The sequence below is a fragment of the Typopeltis vanoorti genome, chromosome 4, assembly GCF_054136105.1.
Source record: "Typopeltis vanoorti isolate ZY-2024b chromosome 4, IOZ_Tvanoo_1.0, whole genome shotgun sequence".
Taxonomy (NCBI): Eukaryota; Metazoa; Arthropoda; class Arachnida; order Uropygi; family Thelyphonidae; genus Typopeltis; species Typopeltis vanoorti.
The window spans coordinates 156005145-156028856 of NC_143552.1; the positions used below are offsets into that span (position 1 = coordinate 156005145).

Genomic DNA, 23712 nt, shown 5'->3' on the forward strand with positions numbered 1-23712 from the left:
AGGCATGTGGTGAGGTTGTGTGCAAGGATAAAAAAATCAGAACTCCCTGGTGGACACAGGAAGTTAAAGAGGCAGTGAAGGAAAAGAAGAAAGCATATCAAAAGTTCCTGGCAAATAAGTCAGCTTTTACTCTTACAGAATACAGAGACAAATGTAAGAAAGCTAAACAGTGTGTAAAACTAGCTAAACAAAAGTCATGGGAGGACTTTGGCAAGAATATAGAAAATAAATATCAAGAAGGTGGCAAAATATTCTGGAGGTTGTTGAAGAAGCTTAGGAATGGAGGAAAGAGTGCTGTAAAAGGAATTAGAGATGATAAAGGTGAAATGAAAACAGGAGAAAAAGATATCCTTGAAGTATGGAGTAATTACTTTGAAAAACTGCTAAATGAAACAAGCAGTGATGACAGCATAGTGATAAAAAACACTGACCAGGCATGCAGTCACGAATACATATCCATACTTGAAGTAGAAAAAGCCATCAAAGGCTTGAAATGTGGAAAGGCAGCAGGAGTAGATGATATTCGACCAGAAATGCTGAAGTATGGTGGTATAAAAGCCTTACAGTGGCTGCACTGCATAGTTCAGAAAGCCTGGACAGAGGGACGAATTCCTGATGATTGGAGTAGAGCTCTCATAGTGCCCATATATAAAAAAGGAAATAAAACTGAATGTGAGAATTACAGAGGTATTTCTCTACTGAGTGTTCCTGGCAAGATCTATGCAAGTATACTTGAGAAACGGTTGAGAAGAATTGTGGAAGAAAAGCTTGGTGAAGAACAAGCTGGATTCAGGGCAAATAGAGGCTGTCAGGATCAGATCTTCACTTTACGACAAATAGTCGAGAAAGCTTGAGAATATAACAAAGATCTGTATTTAAGTTTTGTCGATTTGGAAAAGGCATATGACAAGGTGCCAAGTAAGAAGCTATTCAATACGCTGCAGTTATATGGTGTCAATAGAGCATTATATCAAGCAATACTTAGTCTTTATTTGAGTTGTGAGTCAGCAGTTAGAATTGAAGGAAGTACAGGAAGATGGTTTAATGTTAAATCTGGGGTGAGACAAGGATGTACATTATCCCCTCTGTTATTCATTATCTATATGGATCACATTATGAAGTAATGTGGTATTAAACCTGATATCAAAATTGGAGATGTTAATGTCAGCTCTATGCGGATGATGTTATACTTCTAAATAAATCTGCTACAAGTCTGCAAGATTCTCTGACTAAATTCAATTGCTGTTGTAATAGACATGGTATGAAGGTTAGCAATAAAAAGACAAAGACAATGAAAATAGGCAGAATCATTGAAAATGTCAACTGTGTTGTGAATGGAGAACCTGTGGAACAAGTAAAACATTTCAGCTACTTAGGCACAATTTTTACTGAAGATGGTAAACTAAATATAGAAATAGACAACAGAATCAGCAAAGCTGGTATGGTGGGAAGTCAATTGAATAAATTCATATGGAATAAGAAAGAAATTAGTCGGAACACTAAATTAGCTGTATACAAGACTGTGTTCAAACCAATTTTAATTTATGGATCTGAGAGCTGGGTCAGAAGTAAAACACTTGACCAAAGACTAGAGACCGCAGATATGAAAGTCCTGAGAAAGATTAGAGGCGTGAACAGATGGTATCAATGGCAATATCATATTAAAAATGAGGATATTAGGAAAGAACTTGACATTGTCAGCATCCAGGAATGCATTAGCAGAGCTAATCTCAGATGGTATGGTCACTTAAATAGAATGGGAGAGGAAAGATTAGCAAAACAAGTGTTCTCTGCCAGGTTGGCAGGAAAACGACCCAGAGGAAGACCAAGATATAGGTGGATTGATACGGTACAAAGTGCCTTAGATGATAGAAATATAAGATCTGATAATGTTGGAGTCTTGACAAGTAACAGACTGATTTGGAGGAACATTGTGGATAGGAAGTTAGTAATGATGTAATTTTTTTCATATAGTACTGTCATATCCTGTACACCCCTTGAGGGTACATGGCAGGAATTTGATGATGATGAAAATTATCCCATGAGCACTGATGCAATCTTAATTCATACATCAATAAAAATGCAATCATATGGTCAAATCGATGTGAATTTTATAGCGCGGGTTGCGTAAATCACACAGCAGCACACCCAACCTAAATGGGCATACAATGCCACTGATATATATATATATATATATTAGTAGTGTGTTCGCAGTCAACTTGATGTGGCTGTTTTTCAAGGTTAGAGTTTCCCGAGAAGAGGACATGACTGGAAAGGGCGTTCACTCACGTTCTACTGTAAGAGATGTCACATCTATGTTTCTCAAGATGAAGTGAAATAGATTTACCTGTCTGGCCAAAATAAGGTCAACCACAGTTGCACAAAACTTTATAAACACCAGGAAAATGCAGTTGGTTGTGTTTTGGTTGACTCAGAAAAGAATGAAGTTTTGGCAGAGTAGTATAGTCAGTCTTTATGTTGAATTTCTTCAAAATCTTAGCTAGTTTTGGGGTAAGAGAGCTGATAAATGGTAACTGTATATGAGTGATAGGGTTGAAATCATCTTCTTGTTGAGGATATATATATATAAGTGTTCATTTTTGTTGTTTAATGCCTAGAACTTTATAAATTTCAAATCTGCCTGACCTTAAAATAATCTAGTCATATTTGGAATGGTGTGCACAAAATTCTAAAGGAATTCTTGACTCTATACAAAAGAGGACAATCAACTTAATAGATATCCACCCACCCCCATAATGACTATCTCCATCTCATAAGTGCTCTGTTTATGCATTATGCTGTTTTTATAGCATAATAAGCATACAGGAAAGTGGATGAATAGAAATGGAATAATCTCCTATAATTACATAACATAAGTAGCTTCTAGTTGACATCCATATACAGCTCAATTTCAAAGTTATCAAAACAACTTCTAATTTTCCTTCACTGTATCTACTAACTCTTAGGAAGCTTTCTGCATATTATTTTTCTCAATGAATAGAACCTTCAAGTTTTTCAAGAAACATGCAGGTGTATTCCTTCTTTCTCTCTATCCACTGAGCCTGCACATGGCTCAGTGGATAGAGATGGGATTGATAAAAATAACCCTCAGCAGGATTAACAAATGCCATCCGCATGATGTTGTGGGCTACTGTACTCAAGCATTACACTCTGTGGCAATCTGTTAATGATACCATTAAGTGAATTTTCTGCAATTAGTATCTCTTTAAAACTTCCACTCTGAGAAGAAGTGGTATATATATATATATATATATATTTCAAATGATGATGCCAAAAAAGAAAGTATTTTTTTTACTGTTACAAAAAAAAACCCTCCAAAGACTAATTGCAGGAAAGTACTCATAACTCACTGTATACCATCACATTTCAAAAATTGTTTAAACTGTTCAAAATACTGTTGAAAATACAAAGACAAACCAGTACAATAATTTCCGGTCATTACAGAATGTCATAGCAATAGATTTATATGGATATTTTAAAGGCAAAACTTTGTATAACATGTTCATTTTCTTAATTAGATGAAACATGGAGAAGTAAAGAGGAAATGAAGATTTTAACACAGAGGAGAAGGATTTTTGAGTATAATTTTATTATACCAAGACCATTTATCACAAATGTAATTTATTTGAATTAAATTAATGAATACAAAACAAATGTGGATATGTGCCAATGTATATTTCAAGGGTCATCCAGCAACAACTAATTAATTATTATTATGTTTTGCTAGAGAAAATTCATGTAATAAAATCACTGCATTTTTACACCTGCATATCATAATCACATAAAAAATGAGGAATTTAGCATTCAAATCTAAAATGCAGTCATTTTTGAAACATAACAGGCATCCCAAGTTGTCAGCAGTGACTGGTTCACTTTTAGCGTACAAACGTTTCCCAGCTTTTGCAGGGAAACGTTTATTAGCCCCCCCCCCCCCTTGTGACATTTTTCATGCTATAAAAGCCCTTCCAGTTTTCACAGATAATCCTTACCAACTGAGCTTGTTCCTTTGCAAATGGTCCCAACTTTTAAGTGTGTTATTTACATATATCAATCCCATGCATGAAAAGTAGAAGAATCTATAGCACATTAGTGGCATGGTGTAGTGCATGCAAGGGTTGAGAAAGAAGGAACATTATGACAATTTTCTTGAGGAGAGGGAGGCAGCAGGTGTTTCAGAAACACTTCATAAGGAAGGCTGTTCCAGAGAATCAAAATTAACAGGATAAATGAGAAGTTAAAGAAGGTTTGGTGTGTTTGTAGTTAGCCTGAAAAGGAATGTTGAAAATTTTATGCTCTCATTTTAATAAGTCCAACAGAAAGAAGTAGAATTGTAGTTCACAGTTAATAGAAAAGTGGCTATGATTGAACATGTAGAAATGACACAGAGCTGAAACAGTGAACCTGTGAGAAAGTGGTTTAAGTGAATCAGTGAGGTAGTTTTGAGGATGTTCTGGGTGCCACCCCAAATGTGAACAATATTCTAAGGAGGAAAAGATCTGGTATTTGTACAGAACTAGTACCTAGATGGTATAAAACAGTCTTGAGCAGAAAAGAATGCATAGTTTTTTTAGAACTGGCGATTTACCTCTAGGTCCAAGGAGCTAGATCTGATCCTGGTTGATGATATGTGCATTACTAAGCATACGGATAAGTGAGCTGAAATTGTTTTGTAAGAAAATGGACTGCATTTTGATAGTACTAAAGGTGACCAAGTTATCCTTACTCCACTAAAGGGCAGCATAGAAACCAGTGTTTGAGGCATTGATTGTAGATGATCTTAAAGCTTGGAATGACTGACCACTGCATGGTTTGGTGAGAAATATGAATGAAGTGCTATCATCAGCACACCCCATTTAGTAACGATTGAGAGTATGTCATTTAAGTATATACGAAAAAGGGTGGGTGACAGAACATAGCCCCGAAACACTCAAGCATTGGTGGAGAAACGTAGATTGAGAGTCATCTAACATGAGATCCAGTGAATGATCACCCATGCTCTCTACCCAATTACAGAGAGCATAGGTTATAATTAATTTAGCAGGCTTCAATGAACAACCAAAACTCTAGAAATGTCAAGTGCAATAGCACAATTCTCTATCCCTTTCAATGTCATGCGACTGTCACCATAACTGTGTGATGCATGCTAAGAGGTCAGTCAAGAATCTATACTCTTTTTCAGGTTATCTTGGAAGTAGCAGAATAAGCTACATTTCTGGCTTTTTTTTGCCATTCGTGTTATAGGCTCACGCTGCATAAAATAGTTCCCATTTAATGTTACCACATCGTGTGGTACTTTGTATATAATTTACTACTTCCTTACTTGCTGATGCTAGAATTATGTTTCACACCATTAAATTGTTATAGGAAACTTATTTTTGGAAATTGCAATTATCTATCATGTGGTCTCTGACCAACTTTTGGATATACATACGGAACACATATTTCATTATGTGTTTAACTGTAAGATGTGATGACACCATTCTCATAGATAATTCCAACGAGTTTAACAGTTTATCTTATTGAAAACAAATGTTGTCTCTTACTAATCAATATTCTTTTTACTCATTAAAAGTCCAACACTACATGCGTATCCTATAACTTGAATATCTGCAGATAAGATATACTAAGATTATCTCCATCCTGAAAGAAAAGATTTTATCCTTAATCATTGTAAATATTACACATTTCCTCCTTAGATTCCCCAATTTTAACAATTTTCTTCACTCCTTTATGCTCTTGCTGATACAGGAATGACAGTAACATGCTTTCCAGTGTGAAGTTCGCATAGCTTCACATAATCCTAACAAGGCAGACTGGCAGTTACGTAAACAACAGTTCTAACACTTCTGACAAAACTATAAAGTATATAGTAGGAAAGAAATTACATACTTGTTTTAATTATTTCTTCAAGCATAAGCAAACAAATTATGCACATGAAGTATCTTCACAATTAGGATACTTCAGCAAGGCTGTTGACTTCATCCAATTGTCTCAAACTTCCTTTTGGAAATGATATAATAATATCATATAATATAGTATGTCCACAGATTCGAGACCCTTCGACACTTCTGCACATGTCAACAGGAGGAGAATCCATTCTAATAATAGGGTAATCGGTCCGTATTGTGGGATGAGTTGTTTATTATTACACGTTGGAAAATTTTACCTATAAAGCACGTGATTTTGCGTGTTGGCGACCAATTCATACATCCTTCATTTCTTTCTCCCCTTCAGCATGAATTGACTAATCTTAGCAAGATGCCAAGCAGAGATCTACAAACTGTGGGTGAACTATACTACTATTACTACTACTACTAATAATAAAATAATAAATCAATGAAAAATTCATATATAAGACATTCGAAAGGAAGTGTGCTTGCATTATGGGATGCTAAGGCAACCGACATGAAATTCACAGCCTGTATAAACAAGTAGCCTAGCCTAGCCTAGTCATGAAGATAAGATACTCAATGTGCAAACTTTGCTTATGCTTCGATAAAGGAGAAATCTTTCTACAACTATCGGAAATCCAGAGTTTTTAAGAACCTGGTGATAGTAAATTTTACTACTTTTAAATGGAAAATATACAATTTATGCATTGATTTAACCTCAACATCAACAGCTGGCCTGTCAGTGGATCTTACTTGAGCATTTGAAAATCGCAACATCCTTTTCTGTTGCATCTTCCAGCATACAAGAAAACGATTTATGTGGTAAATCATACTTGTCACTTATTTTATTTAGTAATTTCTCAAATGGCTCCTCTCCACTGAATACTTACTATAACCCAGTCCAAATTAATATACCGATTAGTTACTTTTAGCCTGCAACTTATGGGTGAACTGATGGTGATGTCAGCAAGTTGTAGAGGCATATTTTTTTAGTGTCTACTTACTGCCTAGACAGTAGAGTCACTTGCACTCATGCAAAAGCCGACAGATTTTTGTGGCTATGCAGATTTAAACAAATTAATGTTGTGCTTGCAATTTATAGCTAGACAAAAAAGGGATAGCATCAAGATGAATATTACATTAGCATTTTAGTACATTAAACCCTCAAAATGTTACTGTCAAAGTTAAAACAGAAAAGAACTGCAAATGCATTTGAAAGGCTGGACAAATGTGTCGAAATGACAATACCGACATCAAAGAACAATGTGTGAGTTGCACTTTTGTGGCTTCTGATTTTCACTAATGTGAACATAGCCAACCACACAATCGAGTCTGAGACTGGAAACTTGCCCACAAAATGGTTTTCGTGTGTACATGGAGGAGGCAAAAATTAGAGAGAATATTGGTGCTATCAATCATTAAAGGAGCTTTGGTATTTTGGAAAAAATCTGGAAGTAAAATGGACTAACTGTCAATGCTGATAAAATAAAAAAAATTTGGAAGATGGGATTTCTGTGGCATTTCTCTGAACCTATTCTCTCTGAAGAGGCCCTTCCAATATTTGGAATTTCCTTTTGCAATACTACTACATTAGTAGTATATGTGGATATAAATTTATTGCAGCATACTAAATTATATTACACAAAAAATGTGTTATAAATTTCATACAAATAAAGTTGCAATACGCTTTTGGCAAAAGTTAAAAATTTCCTAAGGACATAGTTAAGGAGTTAACGTAAACTGCTTACAGAAAACTATGATGAGAGACATTTCCGTATGGAATATATCCACTCCTAACTGTGATGCAGCTCTCACAACATTGTACCATGCTTAGCACCAAGTGATTCAGGAATTCTTGAGGCAAGCTGGCCCATTCTTCCACCAGAGCAAGGATAAAGCCTTGTTTGTTTTCTGGAAGGGAATTTCAAGTAGCAATGCATCTATCTCTCTCTCTCTCTCTTGGGTCCCAAACTGGTTCTATGGGTTGAGATTCTGGGGAGCATGCTGGCTACTCAATTCAATTAATATCCTCAAATCTCCATAAGTATCTGTATCTCCAGATCAGAGATAGTTGTTGGAAGTTTTTCCACTGGTTATACTACAAATGAAAGATGCCAAGAAATTATATCATGGTTTCCTTTATCCAAGTGTAAGCAAACAAAGTTTGCACCTGAAGTATTTTTTGGACAGGGCAACTCGTATATAAAGACTAATAACTTCACATCACTTGCCTTAGTATCCCATAATGCAAAGCACATCTCCTTAAGGAGATGTATAATGCTATGCATTAAGGGAAGGGTCACTACCCAGACTGTTTAGACCTTTATGGAGGTCTCATCAGTGGAAGCCAGGCCCAGAGGTGATACCAAGATTGAAGTAATGCAGAAGTCATATTTACATATATGAGTAGCCAAAAGGCTACTCTAATAAGGTGTCACACTTTATTATTAAAATACTCTGGAAAGGTCTGAGTATTGACCCTTCCCATAATGCAGAGCATTAAACATGTCCGTAAGGAGACGTGCTTTGCATTATGGGATACTAAGGCAAGAGATGTGAAGTCATCAGCCTCTATATACGAGTTGCCCTTTCCTGAAAATACTCAAGACTCAAACTCTGTTTGCTCAAACTTGGAAAAGGATTAAACCAAGAATAGAATTTCTTGGCATCTTTAATTTATAGTATAACCAAGTGAAAAAACTTCCAACAACTATCTCTAATCCAGAGTATTTTAATAATAAGGTGTGTGACACCTTTTGGCTACTCATATATGGAAATATGACTTCTACATTACCTCAACCTTGGTATCACTTCTGGGTCTGGCATCTACTGATGAGACCTCAATAAATATCTCTCTCGGGTCTGGCTCCCACTGATGTGCTTTTGCACTGAAGTGGTTGGTTTCTATGAGATATGAGAAGCTCTGCTCGGAGGTGAGCCTGCCATTATGCAGAGTCACTGATGAGGGTTCTTCTTGGTGGTGGGGTGAGCCTTTCACTGAGTGAGTGATAATTAATTAATCTTAGTAATAATGATTTTTAAGAATTCATTCAAAAAAATCAAATAATCCCACTCAGTTGAATCTTTGTTGACATTACAGTTATCAATGACATCAGATTACTTTCATCAAAATCAAATTGCTGTTCCACAAAACAAAACTCGAAAGGGGGCACCCTTTCGAGTTTTCGAAATTCGAGTCATCAGAATTCAAGGAGAACCGACCTACCAGTCCGAAACTCTGAGGGGAGGGGGACCCTTGTGTGTGTGTGTGTGCTCAAGATGAACTTAATATGAAGGTTGAAACATTGGGAAATTAAAATAATTATTTATAACACGGTTGTAGAGTCCATAATTTATGAAAAAATGAATGCTGATCATTGCGTAACACTAAAGGAAAGGATCTTTTTCTCCAAGTCCAGTCAGTAATTTTCTTGTTTTTGACTGAGAAATTGCACTGACATGTTCACTGTAAAAAACGCTATCATCTGAATTGCCAACAATCACACTGTTAGTGGCAACTTTTCCAAAAATTTTAGTAATCAAACTACATTCAAAATCACTATCTGAACCTCTGAAATCACACAGTCCTAATCAGACTCAAGTTCAGTCAATTTCTTAAGCAGTAGCAGCCGTATGCTTTCATTGGGTAGCCTAAGCTACTGGGATTCCTGAATATGCACGATCATGCTGAATAAATTTCCTGCTATGCAGCTGATGTGACATCAGATGACATATGTTATGCAATAACAAATTACTTAATCAAAATTAAGTATGTAATTGAAATGAATTTTCTGTGTGAATTAAAAATTAAATGACTGAACTGAAAAGAATATTAAGAAAAAAAACTATTATAAAGAGCCCAAGAAGAGATTCACTGGCAGTTCACTGTACCAGTTGAAAGCCTGCAGCTTATTCTGAAAATTATAACCTAGAGGAGAGCAAATTTTAGAAATACTTAAGAAGATGAGTGGAAGATCGAGAAATAAAAGTAATTTTTATAAGTAGCTATAATATTGGTCAAAACTAAATCAGTCCAGATTAAATGGACTGAGAAAAAGACCAATCAAATAATGAGGGATGAACTAAATTACAAGTAACTAATATTAGAACAAACTAAATAAAAAAATATGGGAATGTAAACAGAATGAATCGACAGAGATCATCTTACAATGCCCTACAGGGATGGAAAAACCACCAAACGGACCAAGGATAAGCTGGATCACCAATATTAAGAAAGCTTCTAAGATCAGCAGCCTTCAAGATCTTTCAAGAAAGACTTTTATTAAGAGAAGACTGGAGAAGATGGACTCATGATGGACTTTATTAAGACTTTATTAAGAGAAGAGTGGAGAAGATGGACTCATGAAATACTCAACTCGTCTTGACGGAAGAGAATCAGTCCATATTGTAGTTTGTTACTGAACTGAAATTTAAGTATACAGATCATAAACAATTAAAAAAGCATAAAAATCCATTGGGTGGTGGATGGCTTTAATTTGAACTGAAGAGCAAGCTAAATTATCAATGTCAATTAAATGGAATTTATTGCATCTTTGTGTGCATGTATCCTGATGCATCACCACTGAATTCACAAGTGCAAAGACATTTTAGAATAAAATCAAATGGAAAAGAATCACATGACTCTACAAATGAATGCAAATCCAAATGCCTCTTCCACAAGCTAGTAGCAGCATGAATTCTCTCAGCTTCAACAAGCACAGATGGAAACTTCCAACAAGGATATACGAGGATGGTCAGAAAAGTTCTCATCCTAACAAGGAAAAAAACAAATTTATACTTTCAAAATTACTTTTATTTTTCAGCATAATCTCCCTTAAGAACAATACATTTATTTCAGTGATGCTCCAGCACCATTATCTCATCCCTGTAGTGGGTCTCAGTAAGATCTGCAAAATTCCTCTCTACAGCTGCAATCATCTCTTGATTCGAAGAAAAATGCTGACCAGCGAGAAAGAGTTTTAGTTTTGGAAAGAGATAGAAGTCAGAGAGAGCCAAATCTGGGGAATAGGGAGGATGTTCCAACAATTCACAGTGCAGATCCCTTAATTTCCCATTGCCAAAACACCTTTGTGGGCAGGTGCATTGTCCTGATGAAAGATAATTTTTTTTCTTCTGCAAACTGGGTCTTTTCTCCTAAATTTTTTTGTCTAGTCTGGTTAAAAGATCAGAATAAGATTTCCCGGTTATTGTTTTACCCCTTTCAAGATAATACACAAAATGCCTTTAGTATCCCAAAACACCGATGCCATGACCTTTATTGATGATTGAACTGACTTTGTCTTCTTTGACACTGAACAACTAGCTTCTGTCCACTGGTTTGACTGCTGTTTGGATTCTGGTGAGTAATGGTGAATCCAAGTCTCATCCATAGTAATAAACCGACGCACAAAATCATTTTATTCTTGTTAAAATGCTCCAAGCACGGCACCCATCTTGCACAAAGCTTTTTCATTTGCAATTTTTCATACAAAATATATCCTACATGTTCTTTTGAAATGCCTATAGTCTCAGCAATTTCACGCATTTTGATTCGCGGGTCATCCAATACCATATTGTGCAATTGATTAATGATTTCTGGTGTTGTTACACTTTTTTGGACATCCCTGACGTGGATCATCTTCAAGGCTGGTATGGCCACGATTAAACTGGGTAGCCCATTTCTTAATTGTCAAAAATGAAGGAGAAGAGTGCCCATAAACTTTTATGAATTTTGAATGAATTTCTTTTGGCGTTAAACCTTCTTTTACAAAGAATTGTATACTGCAGTTATAAAATTCATTTCAAGGCATACAGACAACACTTTTGCTTCGAACAGCTGTATAAAACAAACTACTTGATAGAATGACCTGCAATTTCACATGGATGCTTATGACGAATGTACCAACTTTGAAAAAAAAAATCACGCTGATAGTGTTGCCATCTATGGTTGAGGACAAGAACTTTTCAGACCACCACCATACAATGTACACTGTAAGCCAAATTAAAGTCATTTTCATTTGTATTCTTTAGTCCAGTGTGTGCTTCATTAAACCCCCAACCAGCCAGGACATCTATAGACGTCCAGCTAAATCTGGATATGATTCTGTAACACATATTGAATAACATTGATAAGAAGTGCAATTTGGTTTCACTATTTCATCCACCTTGGCTGGTAGGGAGGTTAAATCAATAATACTAATATTAATCCAACAAAAAAAAAGTTGATGAATATGATTAAATTGACATGGCAAATAAATTTTTTTTCATGAATAAATATATATATATTTTTTTCAAATTACATTATACACTAAAGCCAGTTTGAAAGGAATTCATTCATTTAATAAATAACACTTTCTTACTTATGATTCGTAATAACTTAAGCTAATAAAATAAATGAAAACTCACTGAGCTCTCTTTATTTCCTTTACTTTTCTCTCCAGTGTCCAATGACTTCCCAATTGTAGTTAAGAGACGGCACAGACACTCTAGAGAATCTTCATCACCTTGATTTAACAACTTTCTTATGCATTCATGCATGATTGGTTCGGTTAGCATGTGAAGCTTAAACAGTTCACCTATAAATCTAAAAGTAACAATAAATTGTTAGCAAATTTTGTGTGTTTATGAGAGAGAGAGAGAGATTAAGTTTAGGAGACAGTTATTAAAATAATTATAAAAACATGGCTTCCATTCAATGTGAAAATAAGCATATTAATATTGATTTTTATAGAGCAATGCAAGAATTTTCATCAGAAAGGTAATACATTGTGTCCGTAATATAACTGCCTGTATAGTTTACTCTCACATAGCAAACTTGTACGGATCAGAGGAATAGTTCATCATAGTAGAATTTGATAAAATGAATTTCCTTTAGCACAGCAGTATGCCTATGGGAACTTTCCATATTTGCCATAATGGTAGTGCTTACTTTATTGAGAGATGCCCTGTAAACTGCTTGGGTTCTAAAGATTTTTCTATTTTAGAACTCTCACAACACACACCCTATTAGCTGATCAACAAAAGTATAGAGGAGCTTATAACAAACAACACCAAAAGAAGGCCGATTTATTCAGAAGTATAACATCATCTATATAAAGTAAAGAGCTGAGTTTAATATCTCCAATGCGAGATCAGATTAACCCTCCAACTGGCCAGGACGTATATAAACGTCCAGCTAAATCTGGATACGATTCAGTACATCTGTTGAAAGAACATGGATAAGAAGTGCAATTTGGCTGTTCTGTCCTTTAGAAGATGCGATAATCCTTCAAGCTGTAGAGAACACTTAATCAGATTATCTCGTGAAGCTGAGTCTCAGTTCCTTGTCATCTTGTTTCATGCTGAGCAACTGGACTCTTAGTTATATTAGAGAGACTAAAAATATAGAAATTATTTTTATTTTCTCTTTTTATTGTATAGTTTTAAATTCCAGGACAAAATATAAATCCTTGCATGCTTTCTTCACTTAAATATTGCATTACCTTGGAGAACCAATGTTTAATGTTTTTGTGCTAATTTTGTCAAATCGCTTACTCGACAGAACATTTTCTTTGTTTTCGAAGAAATTAATTCACGATAATTATATGAAATATTATTTAAAAAAAAAAAAAATGGCTGCCGATGTTCTAGATAATGTTATCTTTGTTCAAAAACATATTTCGAAGAATAATTCACAATTTCCTTCAGGAAATCTGTGAATTATTCTTCGACAACTTTGCTTTATAGAAAATAATATGCAATTCTTTAATTATAATGAAGAGCCAAAGGCTTCAATTCCACAACATGAACTTGTTTAAGTTAAGGGATATTATATCCCATATTGTTTCTCAACTTTTTTTGCTATATCCATAATATATCAGCTCATGATCCTTCTCAAAAATATGGCATCATAAAATCTTTAATATCAAGGGCACACAAGATTTGTTCTGAATAATCCCTAAAACAAAAATTGGAAATGATCAAAGAAAAGAAACAGGACTTACTTAATGGATATAATCCAATAACAACCCAAAAAATAATTAACCACCCTCCTACAAATCAACCTAGACAAGAAGTTCACAGGACTAATATTCCATATATTAAAGGCATCTCTGAATGTGTGGCAAAAATCATGAGAAATATAAACTTGCTACCTTCTCATAAAGATAAACTCAAACCAATGATGCTACTTGGCATATATCAAGTATCATGTAACTTGTCTTACTATGGACAAACAGGAAGATCTATAAATAAACGATGGATGTGGTCTCTGAACTGTTTGCATGAAGCAATGGCTGACTGTATACCTCGAGTCCAAACAATAAACCAAGTAGGGGTTAAATGGATGAATAACACCATTAAGCTTGAGCTGCAAAAAAAGAAACAGCTATGGAGGGAATTTAAGGAGAAAGGTGATCGGCAGGCACATGAACGATATAAAGCGCAGGCTAGAAGGGTAACAGTGTGGTAAGAAAAGCAAAAAAGATTACGAAAGAACATTGGCCATGCAGGCTAAAGAGAATCCTAAACAGTTTTTTCGATATGTTGCAAGTAAAAGGAAAAATGTATATGGCAGAGTGATTTTAAAGAATGCCGATGTTAGGGAGGTAACTGAATCAGTTGATATAGTTGAGTTACTGAGTGAGCACTTTGCAAGAATATATCATCCAGGTGGTGACATTGCAGAAACGAATGAACCAGTAGATTATACGGGAATTGTGGTGAATGAAGTGGCGGTGAGTAGTCTATTGCATAACCTCAATGTCAATACATCTGTGGGATTGGATGGTATACCAGCTCATGTCGTACGAGAAGTGTCTAAAGAATTGTCAGTACCCTTGACCATTTTGTTTAATTTGAGTCTCGGGTCTGGGTTAGTCCCGAGGGGGTGGAAATAGGGGAAAATAGTTCCACTGCATAAAGGTGGTTACAAGACTGATGTTGTAAATTACTGACCGATTAGCATATCAGGAATCATTGTCAAGGTCTTAGAGAAATTAGTCAAGGAAAGAATACAGGATTGGATAGATGAAAATGGGATATTGTATGGGGGACAACATGGTTTTGTGAAGGGTAGATCATGCCTCAGTAACTTACTCACGTCTTATAACACAGTGACGGCTGAACTGGATAAGGGTAATGGGTTTACAGTGATTCTACTGGACCTTGCCAAGGCCTTTGACAGGATACCACATGGAACCCCAATCAGTAAACTGGAGCAGATGGGGATGGATATAGGGTTGGTGAGATGGATAGGAGGGTGGTTTATTCAGGAGTGGAGTCTAAAAGACGGCTTGTGACTAGTGGTGTGCCGCAGGGCTCTGTTCTTGTACCACTGCTTTTCAATTTGTTCATCAATGATATAGGTAAGGATCTGAGAGGAAGTGTTCACTTGTTTGCTGATGATGCAAAGTTGGGTACAGCAATTGTGAGTGCACAGGATGTCAAAATGTTAGGATGATTTGGATAGTTTGGAGGACTGGGCTAGGAAAAATGGATGTCAATTTAATGTAGCAAAGTGTAAGGTTATGCACTTTGGGGTGAAAAGAATAGCAGCAGTAAATCACACTGGTGGAACCGTACTCAAGGAGATTGATGAGGCCAGGGATTTGGGAGTGTTGGTGGATAGGGAATTGAAGTTTAGGGGCACATTGCAAAATTGGCTAAATCAGCTCATCAAATCACTTGGCTTCTAAAAAATACTTTAACATGCAGAGACAAACAAGTTGTTGTTCCTCTGTATCGAGCCTTGATAAGATCCCATCTGGACTACTGTGCCCAATTATGGGCACCAGGGTTTCTTTGTGATGGGGAGGAAGTGGAGAGGATCCAGAGATGAGTGACCAAGATGATAGCAGGTCTGTGGAATGAACCTTATGAGAATAGGTTGAAGATTTGTGGGTTACAGAAATTGGTCGATAGGTGGAAGAGGGGTGATATGATTGAGACATTCAAATTACTGAAGGGTTTCTATAAGATTAATCCAGAAGATATTTTTGAAAATAGGACTGGTGGTGGGAGGACTGGGGGTCATGCATGGAAGCTGGGCAAGAATGTGGTTGACAAGGGTGTTAGAGCCAGGTTTTTTACTTCGAGAGTGGTGAATGAGTGGAATAAGCTGCCAGAGTCTGTCGTGGGTGCTACGACCGTGAATAAGTTCAAGGCAAGGTATGATAGATACTGTATGAATGTTGAATAGTTGTTCTTAACATGATGTTAGGGCCTCCCTCGATGAGTCTGTCGACTCCTTGGAGTTGCCCAGAATAATAATAATAATAATAATAATAATAACAACATCGAGACCACATCCAGCTGATCAAAGCTCACAAATCTGGCCTTGAACAACACGAAATTGAAAATGCTAACCACATGATCCAATGGCAAAATACCAAGTTACTACATAGATCCACAAAAAAATTACCAAATCCTAAAACCCACCCCAACTCAACATCACCAGAGTTCAAGATTGGTACTATCACAATATAAGAAGCCTGAATGGCAAAGAAATGGAGCTAGCTGAGGAATTGGGTAAGTACCAGATTGATATAATAGGGGTGACTGGAAAAAAAAAAAAAAAAACTAGGGATATCTTTCTGAGAAATAAATACAAAATGTTATATTCAGGCAATGACTATCAAGGAAAAGAAGGGGTAGCCATAACATTCAACACTAAATGAGAGGCTAATCTTCTTGAATGGCAGGCAGTCTCAAGTAGAATGATGTGGGCAAATATATCAGAATTGAGAATTGGACAATGAGCCTTATTTGTGCCTATTGTCCAAGAGAAGGTTCTACAAAATAGAAGTGGAGGAATTTTATGAGGCTTTAGAGAAAGCAACTGAAACAATGAAAAAGGAAAAGTTGGTCCTTGTTGGGGATCTAAATAGTAGAGTAGGAAATGATTGTCAGACATAGAAAAATATTTTGGGAAAATTTGGAGAAAAGAACAAAGCTAATAATAACAGCAAATACCTGTTGGATTTCTGGTCAGGACATGGATTGGTTATTACTAACACCATGTTCCAACATAAAAATGTGCACAAATTCACACGGAGAGAAGAGGCAAGGAATGAGATAGCATAGTCTCATTGACTATGCTATTGTTGATAGTGATGTCCGTGGTGCAGCACACCAGAATGTACAGAAGATTAGAAATTGGAAATGATCATCATTTAGTTTTGAGCAGGATAAAATCGAATTTCATATTGAAAAGAAGAACATGTAAGAAAGTTTTAAAGCGAATAAAAGTTGAGCAGCTCTCAGATGTGAACTGTAGACTAAAATACACAAACATCATCATCATAACACTAATTACAACGTAGTGTATAGACCAATATGGTCTATACACTACGAGTATATATATAGAACATATTAGTCTGTTGAGGTCTCATTATCCATCCAATATCCTTTTTTGAGGTCTGCCTTCTCTTTCCAATTGGCTTATATTTTAGTATTTGTTTGGGATGTCTGGTGTTGGCCATTCGGTTTACATGTTCAATTCATTTTTGTTTATAATGGATTAGATTTTCTTCTATGATTTTGTTTTTAGTTCTTTTAAACGAACACTACAAATGTCTTCGTTCCTTTTTGATCTAATAATGTGTATTTTGCAGTTCTTCTCATAAATCTCATTTCACTGCCATATAATAATGTGGGCACTGCTAAAGTATTGTATATTTTCAAGCGTGTTTCTTTTTGTACTATATTTGGGTTGAGTGTTCTATTTATCAGGCCTATAATTTATAAAAATTTTGAAATTTTTAATTTTATGTCTTTTTCTCCTTCATATGATATTTCACATCCAAGATAACTGAAAGTATTTATCTTTTCTATTATTTTATTATTAATAACTATTTTGCTTCTAACTGGAGTTTGTCCACAAAATGCCATTGTTTTAGTTTTATCTGTGGAACTTTTCATTCCAAACTATTCTAATATAATGTTTAAATTATATATTGCTCTTTGTAAATTGTCTTCCTTATCTGATATTATTACCTGCAAATAATAGCGTATTTATTTTGTTATTCCGGGAAATTTCTATTTCCCGGAATAACATGATTGTTTAAGGTGTTCCACTGTATTAATATTTCATTAATGCAAATATTGAAAAGTGATGGAGACAGAGGGCATCTCTGTCTTACTCCTTGGTTTATAGATTGTTTATCACACAACTTTTCATTTATTTTTATTTCATTATCTTTATATATATTCAATATTGGATGTAGTAAAATATTAGGTATATTTATTCTTTGTAATATATCAAACCATATATATTTTTTTACTTTGTCAAATGCTTTTTCGTAATCTATAAACAAAAGATAAGTTTCCAAATGAAATTCTCTTCTTTTTTCTATAAGTAGTTTTAAACAGACTGCATCAATAGTAGAACATCCTTTTCTAAATCCATTTTGACAGTGTAATAATATTTTTAGATTTTCATTAAGTATTCTGCTATATATTTTGTAGCATGTATTCAATAAACTAATACCTCTGTAGTTAGCAGGTTTTGTTTTATCCCCTTTTCTAAATATAGGTAATACTATGATTGTATTCTATTCTATTGGTATTTGTCCATTTGTATATATTTTATTTAAAAATTGTAATCGTTGATGAAATTTTTTTCCAGCAAATTTATACAGTTCGGAGTCTATACCATCTTCTCCTGCTGATTTGCCATTTTTTTTTATTTTATTTAGGTTTTCCTTTAATTCTTTCATTGTTATCATATCATTTAAGGTTTCTGGTGTAATTATTTTTGATGCCAGTATTATTCATCCAAAGATCTGTGAAGTAATTCAAGAATTCTTTTACATCTATTTCACAATTTATATTTGCAGTTTCTTTTACATCTGCATTCATGTGTTTTAGTATTTTGTACGCACTGGGTCTTATTTTGCATATGTCATTTTCTAGATATGATACAAATTTTCCCCAGCTTTCTCTGTGGCGCTTTCTGGTTTCTCTTTTGGCTATTGCCATCTCTTTTTATATTCAATTTCATCTTCTTGTTTTTTTCTACTTACCATCTTTTAAAGGCCAGCTTTTTATTTTCAATTATTGTTTTTATTTCATTGTCCCATATAAGTAATTTTTTTATTTTTTTTTATTTATATGCTGCTGATGCCATAATTTATTTTATATCATTCCATTCTTTCTCAATGTCTTCATTATCTTGTATTTTTTCTAAGTAGTTATTAATCCTCTGCCAGAATAAATTTCTTATACTTGAATCATTTAGTAGTCTTACTTTGTAATTAGATTTTGTTTCTCTAGTTTGTTAATTTTTAGCCAGTTTGGTGGAAATCTCAGTTTCGCCTGTACTAAATAGTGATCTGTGTCAATTTCTAGCCGTCTTCTAACTTTAACGTCTAGGAAGAGGTTTGCTGTTTTTTCATTTGCAATAAAGTAGCCTATTATTAATTTTTGTCCTCTTGCACACCATGTATATTTATGTATATTTTTATGTTTATAAAATGTATTCATTATTTTTAAATTATTATATATTCTATAATCAATGAGTCACTTTTCATTTTTGTTTACTGTTGGTTCTCCAAACTTTTGTATATTATTGTTAATTTTTTTTTCATTCCTATTCTGGCATTAAGATCTCCAGCTATAATTATATGGTCTGTTTTATTTAATTTTTCATATATCCCTTATAACTTTTTGTAAAAGTAATAATTTTCTTCTTCTCTTTCTTCAAGGGCATACACTTCAACAACTGTTAAATTTTCTTTATTTAATTTTAATCGCACTTCTAATATTCTTTCATTCCAGTATGTATAATGAGTTATTTTTGCTTTAATTGATTTATGGATCCAAATCATTACACCAGTTTTTGCATTATTTCTTTGCCCACTCCACCATATATGATATTGTAGTTAGCTGTTTCTTTTGTTCCTTTAAGTTTCTTTTTTGTTTCTGTCTTCTTCTTCTTTCACTATGCCTTATCCCATGTTAAACGGGGTCGACGCACCAATCTTTAACCTTCCTCTTCCAAGTTCTCTGGTCCAGGACGTTCTTCGGACTCCATCCTTTCTCCCTAAGATCCTCTGTCACCTTATCCCTCCACCTGAGCTTGGGCCTGCCTCTTTAACTCCAACTCCATATACTCCATTCGTTTACCAACATACTCCTCACCCTTCCTCTTTACATGTCTGAACCACCTCAGCCTACTTTCTTGTATCTTCTTGCCAATTGGTCCCACCTTAACCCTCCCTCTGATGTAGTCATTCCTTATCCTGTCCTCCTTTGTCGCACCACTCATCCATCTCAACATCTGCATCTCCACTACCTCCATCTTCCTCTCCTGTGCCTTTGTTATAGGCCACGTCTCCGCACCATGAAGCATCACCGGCCTCACCACCATCTTATACAGCTTTCCTTTCCTCTTACAACTCACTCTCTTGTCGCACAGGACCCGCTCATCTTCCTCCAGTTCATCCAGCCGCATGTTATTCGGTGCTGTATTTCCTCATCCAGTCACCATTCCTCTCAACGGCCGACCCAAGGTACTTGAATTTCTTCCCTGAAATTAGCCTTTCACCCTGAAGACATATGATCATATCCTCGTTACTCCCCGTTGACATATATTCAGTCTTCTCCAAGTTAATTTTCATGCCTCTCTCCTCCAATACCTTTCTCCACTCTTCCAGGGTATTTTCAAGCTTCTTTCGGGATGATTCGCAATGTCATCGGCAAACAGCATGCTCCATGATGCCTCCCTCTTGACATCATCCATTAGTACATCCATGACCAGAACAAAGAGATAGGGGCTCAGAACTGATCCTTGGTGTAGCCCTACAAGAATGGGGAACCCTTCTGTCATGTCGACACTAGACCTGACCTGAGTTTCTGTTCCCTCATACATCTCCTTCACCATCCTCACGTGCTTCTATGACCCCCCCTTCTTCCTCATACACCTCCATACCTCCTGTCTGGCCACTCTGTCGTATGCCTTTTCCAGGTCTATAAACACCATGTGCAGTTCCACTTGCATCTCTCTATATTTCTCCATCAATTGCCTTAGAGCAAATATCACATCCGTTGTCCTTCTTCCTGGTATAAATTCAAACTGCTCCTCACCAATTTTCGTTTCCTGCCGTATCCTCCCTTTTTGTTTCTGTAAGAACTGTAATTTCTATATTTTCATCATTTAAAATTTTATCTAATTCTTCTTCTTTATGTGCTATGCTTCTAATGTTCCATGTAGCATATTTCACCACGTTTTTTTTTTCCCCAAAGTTTCTTAACCTTTTCCAGTTTGTGGTAGTTTCCCATGTTTTCTGTCTGGTTTGGATTTCGTTGAGACTTGAAGGTAAGATGTGTTTCCCTATGTGAAGTGATATATCCTATTGGTGGGGCAGCAACCTTAAGACAACTAGGCTTGCCTTTCTTACTAGTTAGCGGAAACTACAGTTTCATAGGAAGGAGTCACCCTCTCGCCCTCGAATTGCTCTAATAGCAGTGGGGGGGGGGAGTAAGAAGTAAGAGAGAGTAGAGGGAAAGAAGAGTCTCCAGATATGATATACCAAGTGTATATTGTATGAAGTAAGATCAGTAACAAACATGACAAACAAAATAAGTCACAAACATTATTTATGAAAAAAATGAAAGCGTTTGAAAACAGGAACCAAACCTTGAAGATTCAGTGACAAGAACTGAAAAACACATTGACTGATTGATTCAGCCAGAGAGGCATGTGGTGAGGTTGTCTGCAAGGATAGAAAAATCAGAACTCCATGGTGGACACAAAGAAGTTAAAGAGGCAGTGAAAGAAAAGAAGAAAGCCTATCAAAAGTTCCTGGCAAATAAGTCAGCTTGTGCTCTGCTCTTAAAGAGTACAGAGACAAATGTAAGAAAGCTAAACATTTTGTAAAACTGGCTAAACAAAACTCATGGGAGGACTTTGGGACTTTGGTAAAAACATAGAAAATAAATATAAAGATGGCAAGATATTCTGGAGGTTGTAGAAGCTGGAAAGTGGAGGAAAGAGTGGTGTAAAAGGAATTAGAGATGATAAAGTGCATGAAAATTGGTGAAAAAGATATCCTACTTGTAGGGCATTTCAGTACACATTGTTGTATATTCGCTTATAGTTTGCAATACTAAATGAATTCTTTATCAGATTCTTAAATCTTTTCTAACAAATTGTCAGAGATTGAAAATATGATCAGTTGTTGACTTTCCCTTGCACAAGCCACACTCATTGTGTCTTCTGCAAGGTATATTAATTATTTTATAGACCAGGTGTAGCAGACATTGTTTTTTAAAAGTAGAGCCTAAAATGGCTGTATTCCAATCCAGTAGGATTTCTTCTTTTTGCCATGTTAACTTAAATGGTTTGTTAATTTCAGTTTTTAAGGGTGCTCCTCCAATTTTTAGAAATTCTGCTGCAATTGTGATTTCGCTGACTGCTTTAATTTTTATTATCATCAAATTCCTGATATTGTTCTTCCTCTGACTTTTTTTCTACCAATTTGCAAAGGACACTTGTTTAGCTAATCTTTGCACTCCCACCTTATTTTTTAGTGTTTTAATAAATTCTCATATTCAGTCAGAGATGGTTTTTCAGCATTTCCTTTTAAATACTGTACCTCAGGTTTAAGGTTTCTGTCTAGTGGTAGTGATTTGTTCAGTAGTCTCTCAATATACTGTTTTAATTCAATACTTACTTTTTCTTGGATAATAAAATCTCCTTGGTTGTTAGTCACTATTTGAATTAATGCTTTATGTCATATTTTAAATGTTCTATGAAGTACCTATTATTTTCAATTGTCTACAACAATAGAAAAATCAGAACTCCATGATGGAGCGAGGAAGTTGAAGAGGCAGTGAAGGAAAAGAAGAAAGCATATCAAAAGTTCCTGGCAAATAAGTCAGGTTGTGCTCTTAGAGAATACAGAGACAAGGTCATGGGAAGACTTTCATAAGAACATTGAAAATAAATATCAAGAATGTGGCAAGATATTCTGGAGATTGTGGAAGAATCTTAGAAATGGAGGAAAGAGTGCTATAAAAGGAATTAGAGACGACATGAAAACTGGAGAAAAAGATATCCTTGAAGTGTGGAGTAATTACTTCAAAAAATTGCTAAATGAAACAAGCAGTGATAGTACAGAGGTAAAAAACACTCAACAGGGATGTAGTCAGGAATATATATATCTATACTTGAAGTAGAAAAAGCCAAAGGCCTGAAATGTGGAGAGGCAGCAGGAGTAGATGACCAGAAATACTCAAGTATGGAGGTATAAAAGTCTTGCAGTGGCTACACTGCATAGTTCAAAAGGCTTGGGCAGAGGGACGAATTCCGGATGATTTGAGTAGAGCTCCCATAGTACCCATATATAAAAAAGGAAATAAAACTGCATGTGAGAATTACAGAGGTATTTCCCTACTGAGTGTTCCTGGCAAGATCTATGCAAGTATACTTGAGAAACGGTTGAGAAGAATTGTGGAAGAAAAGCTGGGTGAAGAACAAGCTGGATTCAGGCCAAATAGAGGCTGTCAGGATCAGATTTTCACTTTACGACAGATAGTTGAATTTTGGGAAAATAACAAAGATCTGTATTTAAGTTTTGTAGATATGACAAGGTGCCAAGAGAAATGCTATTTAAAACGCTACAGTTGTATGGTGTCAATGGGGCATTATTTCAAGCAGTACTTAGTCTTTATTTGAGTTTAAGCCATCAGTTAGAATTGAAGATTGTTTAATGTTAAATCTAGTGTGAGACAATGATGTACATTATCTCCTCTGTTGTTCATTATCTGTAAATATCTCATTATCTATATAGATCACATTATGGAGGAAAGTGGTATTAAA

General features: G+C 35.4%; 1 protein-coding gene across 5 annotated transcripts in view; it reads right to left on the reverse strand.

Annotated features, from left to right (window-relative positions):
• LOC150107782 (eukaryotic translation initiation factor 4 gamma 3-like) overlaps positions 1 to 23712 on the reverse strand; it is a 949069-nt gene that overhangs the window by 230902 nt on the left and 694455 nt on the right. For all 5 annotated transcript variants that reach the window (XM_090392049.1, XM_090392050.1, XM_090392046.1 and 2 more), the window contains exon 18: positions 12318 to 12495. In XM_090392049.1, the coding sequence (XP_090248175.1) occupies positions 12318 to 12495 (178 nt within the window). The remainder of the gene's footprint in view (positions 1 to 12317; positions 12496 to 23712) is intronic.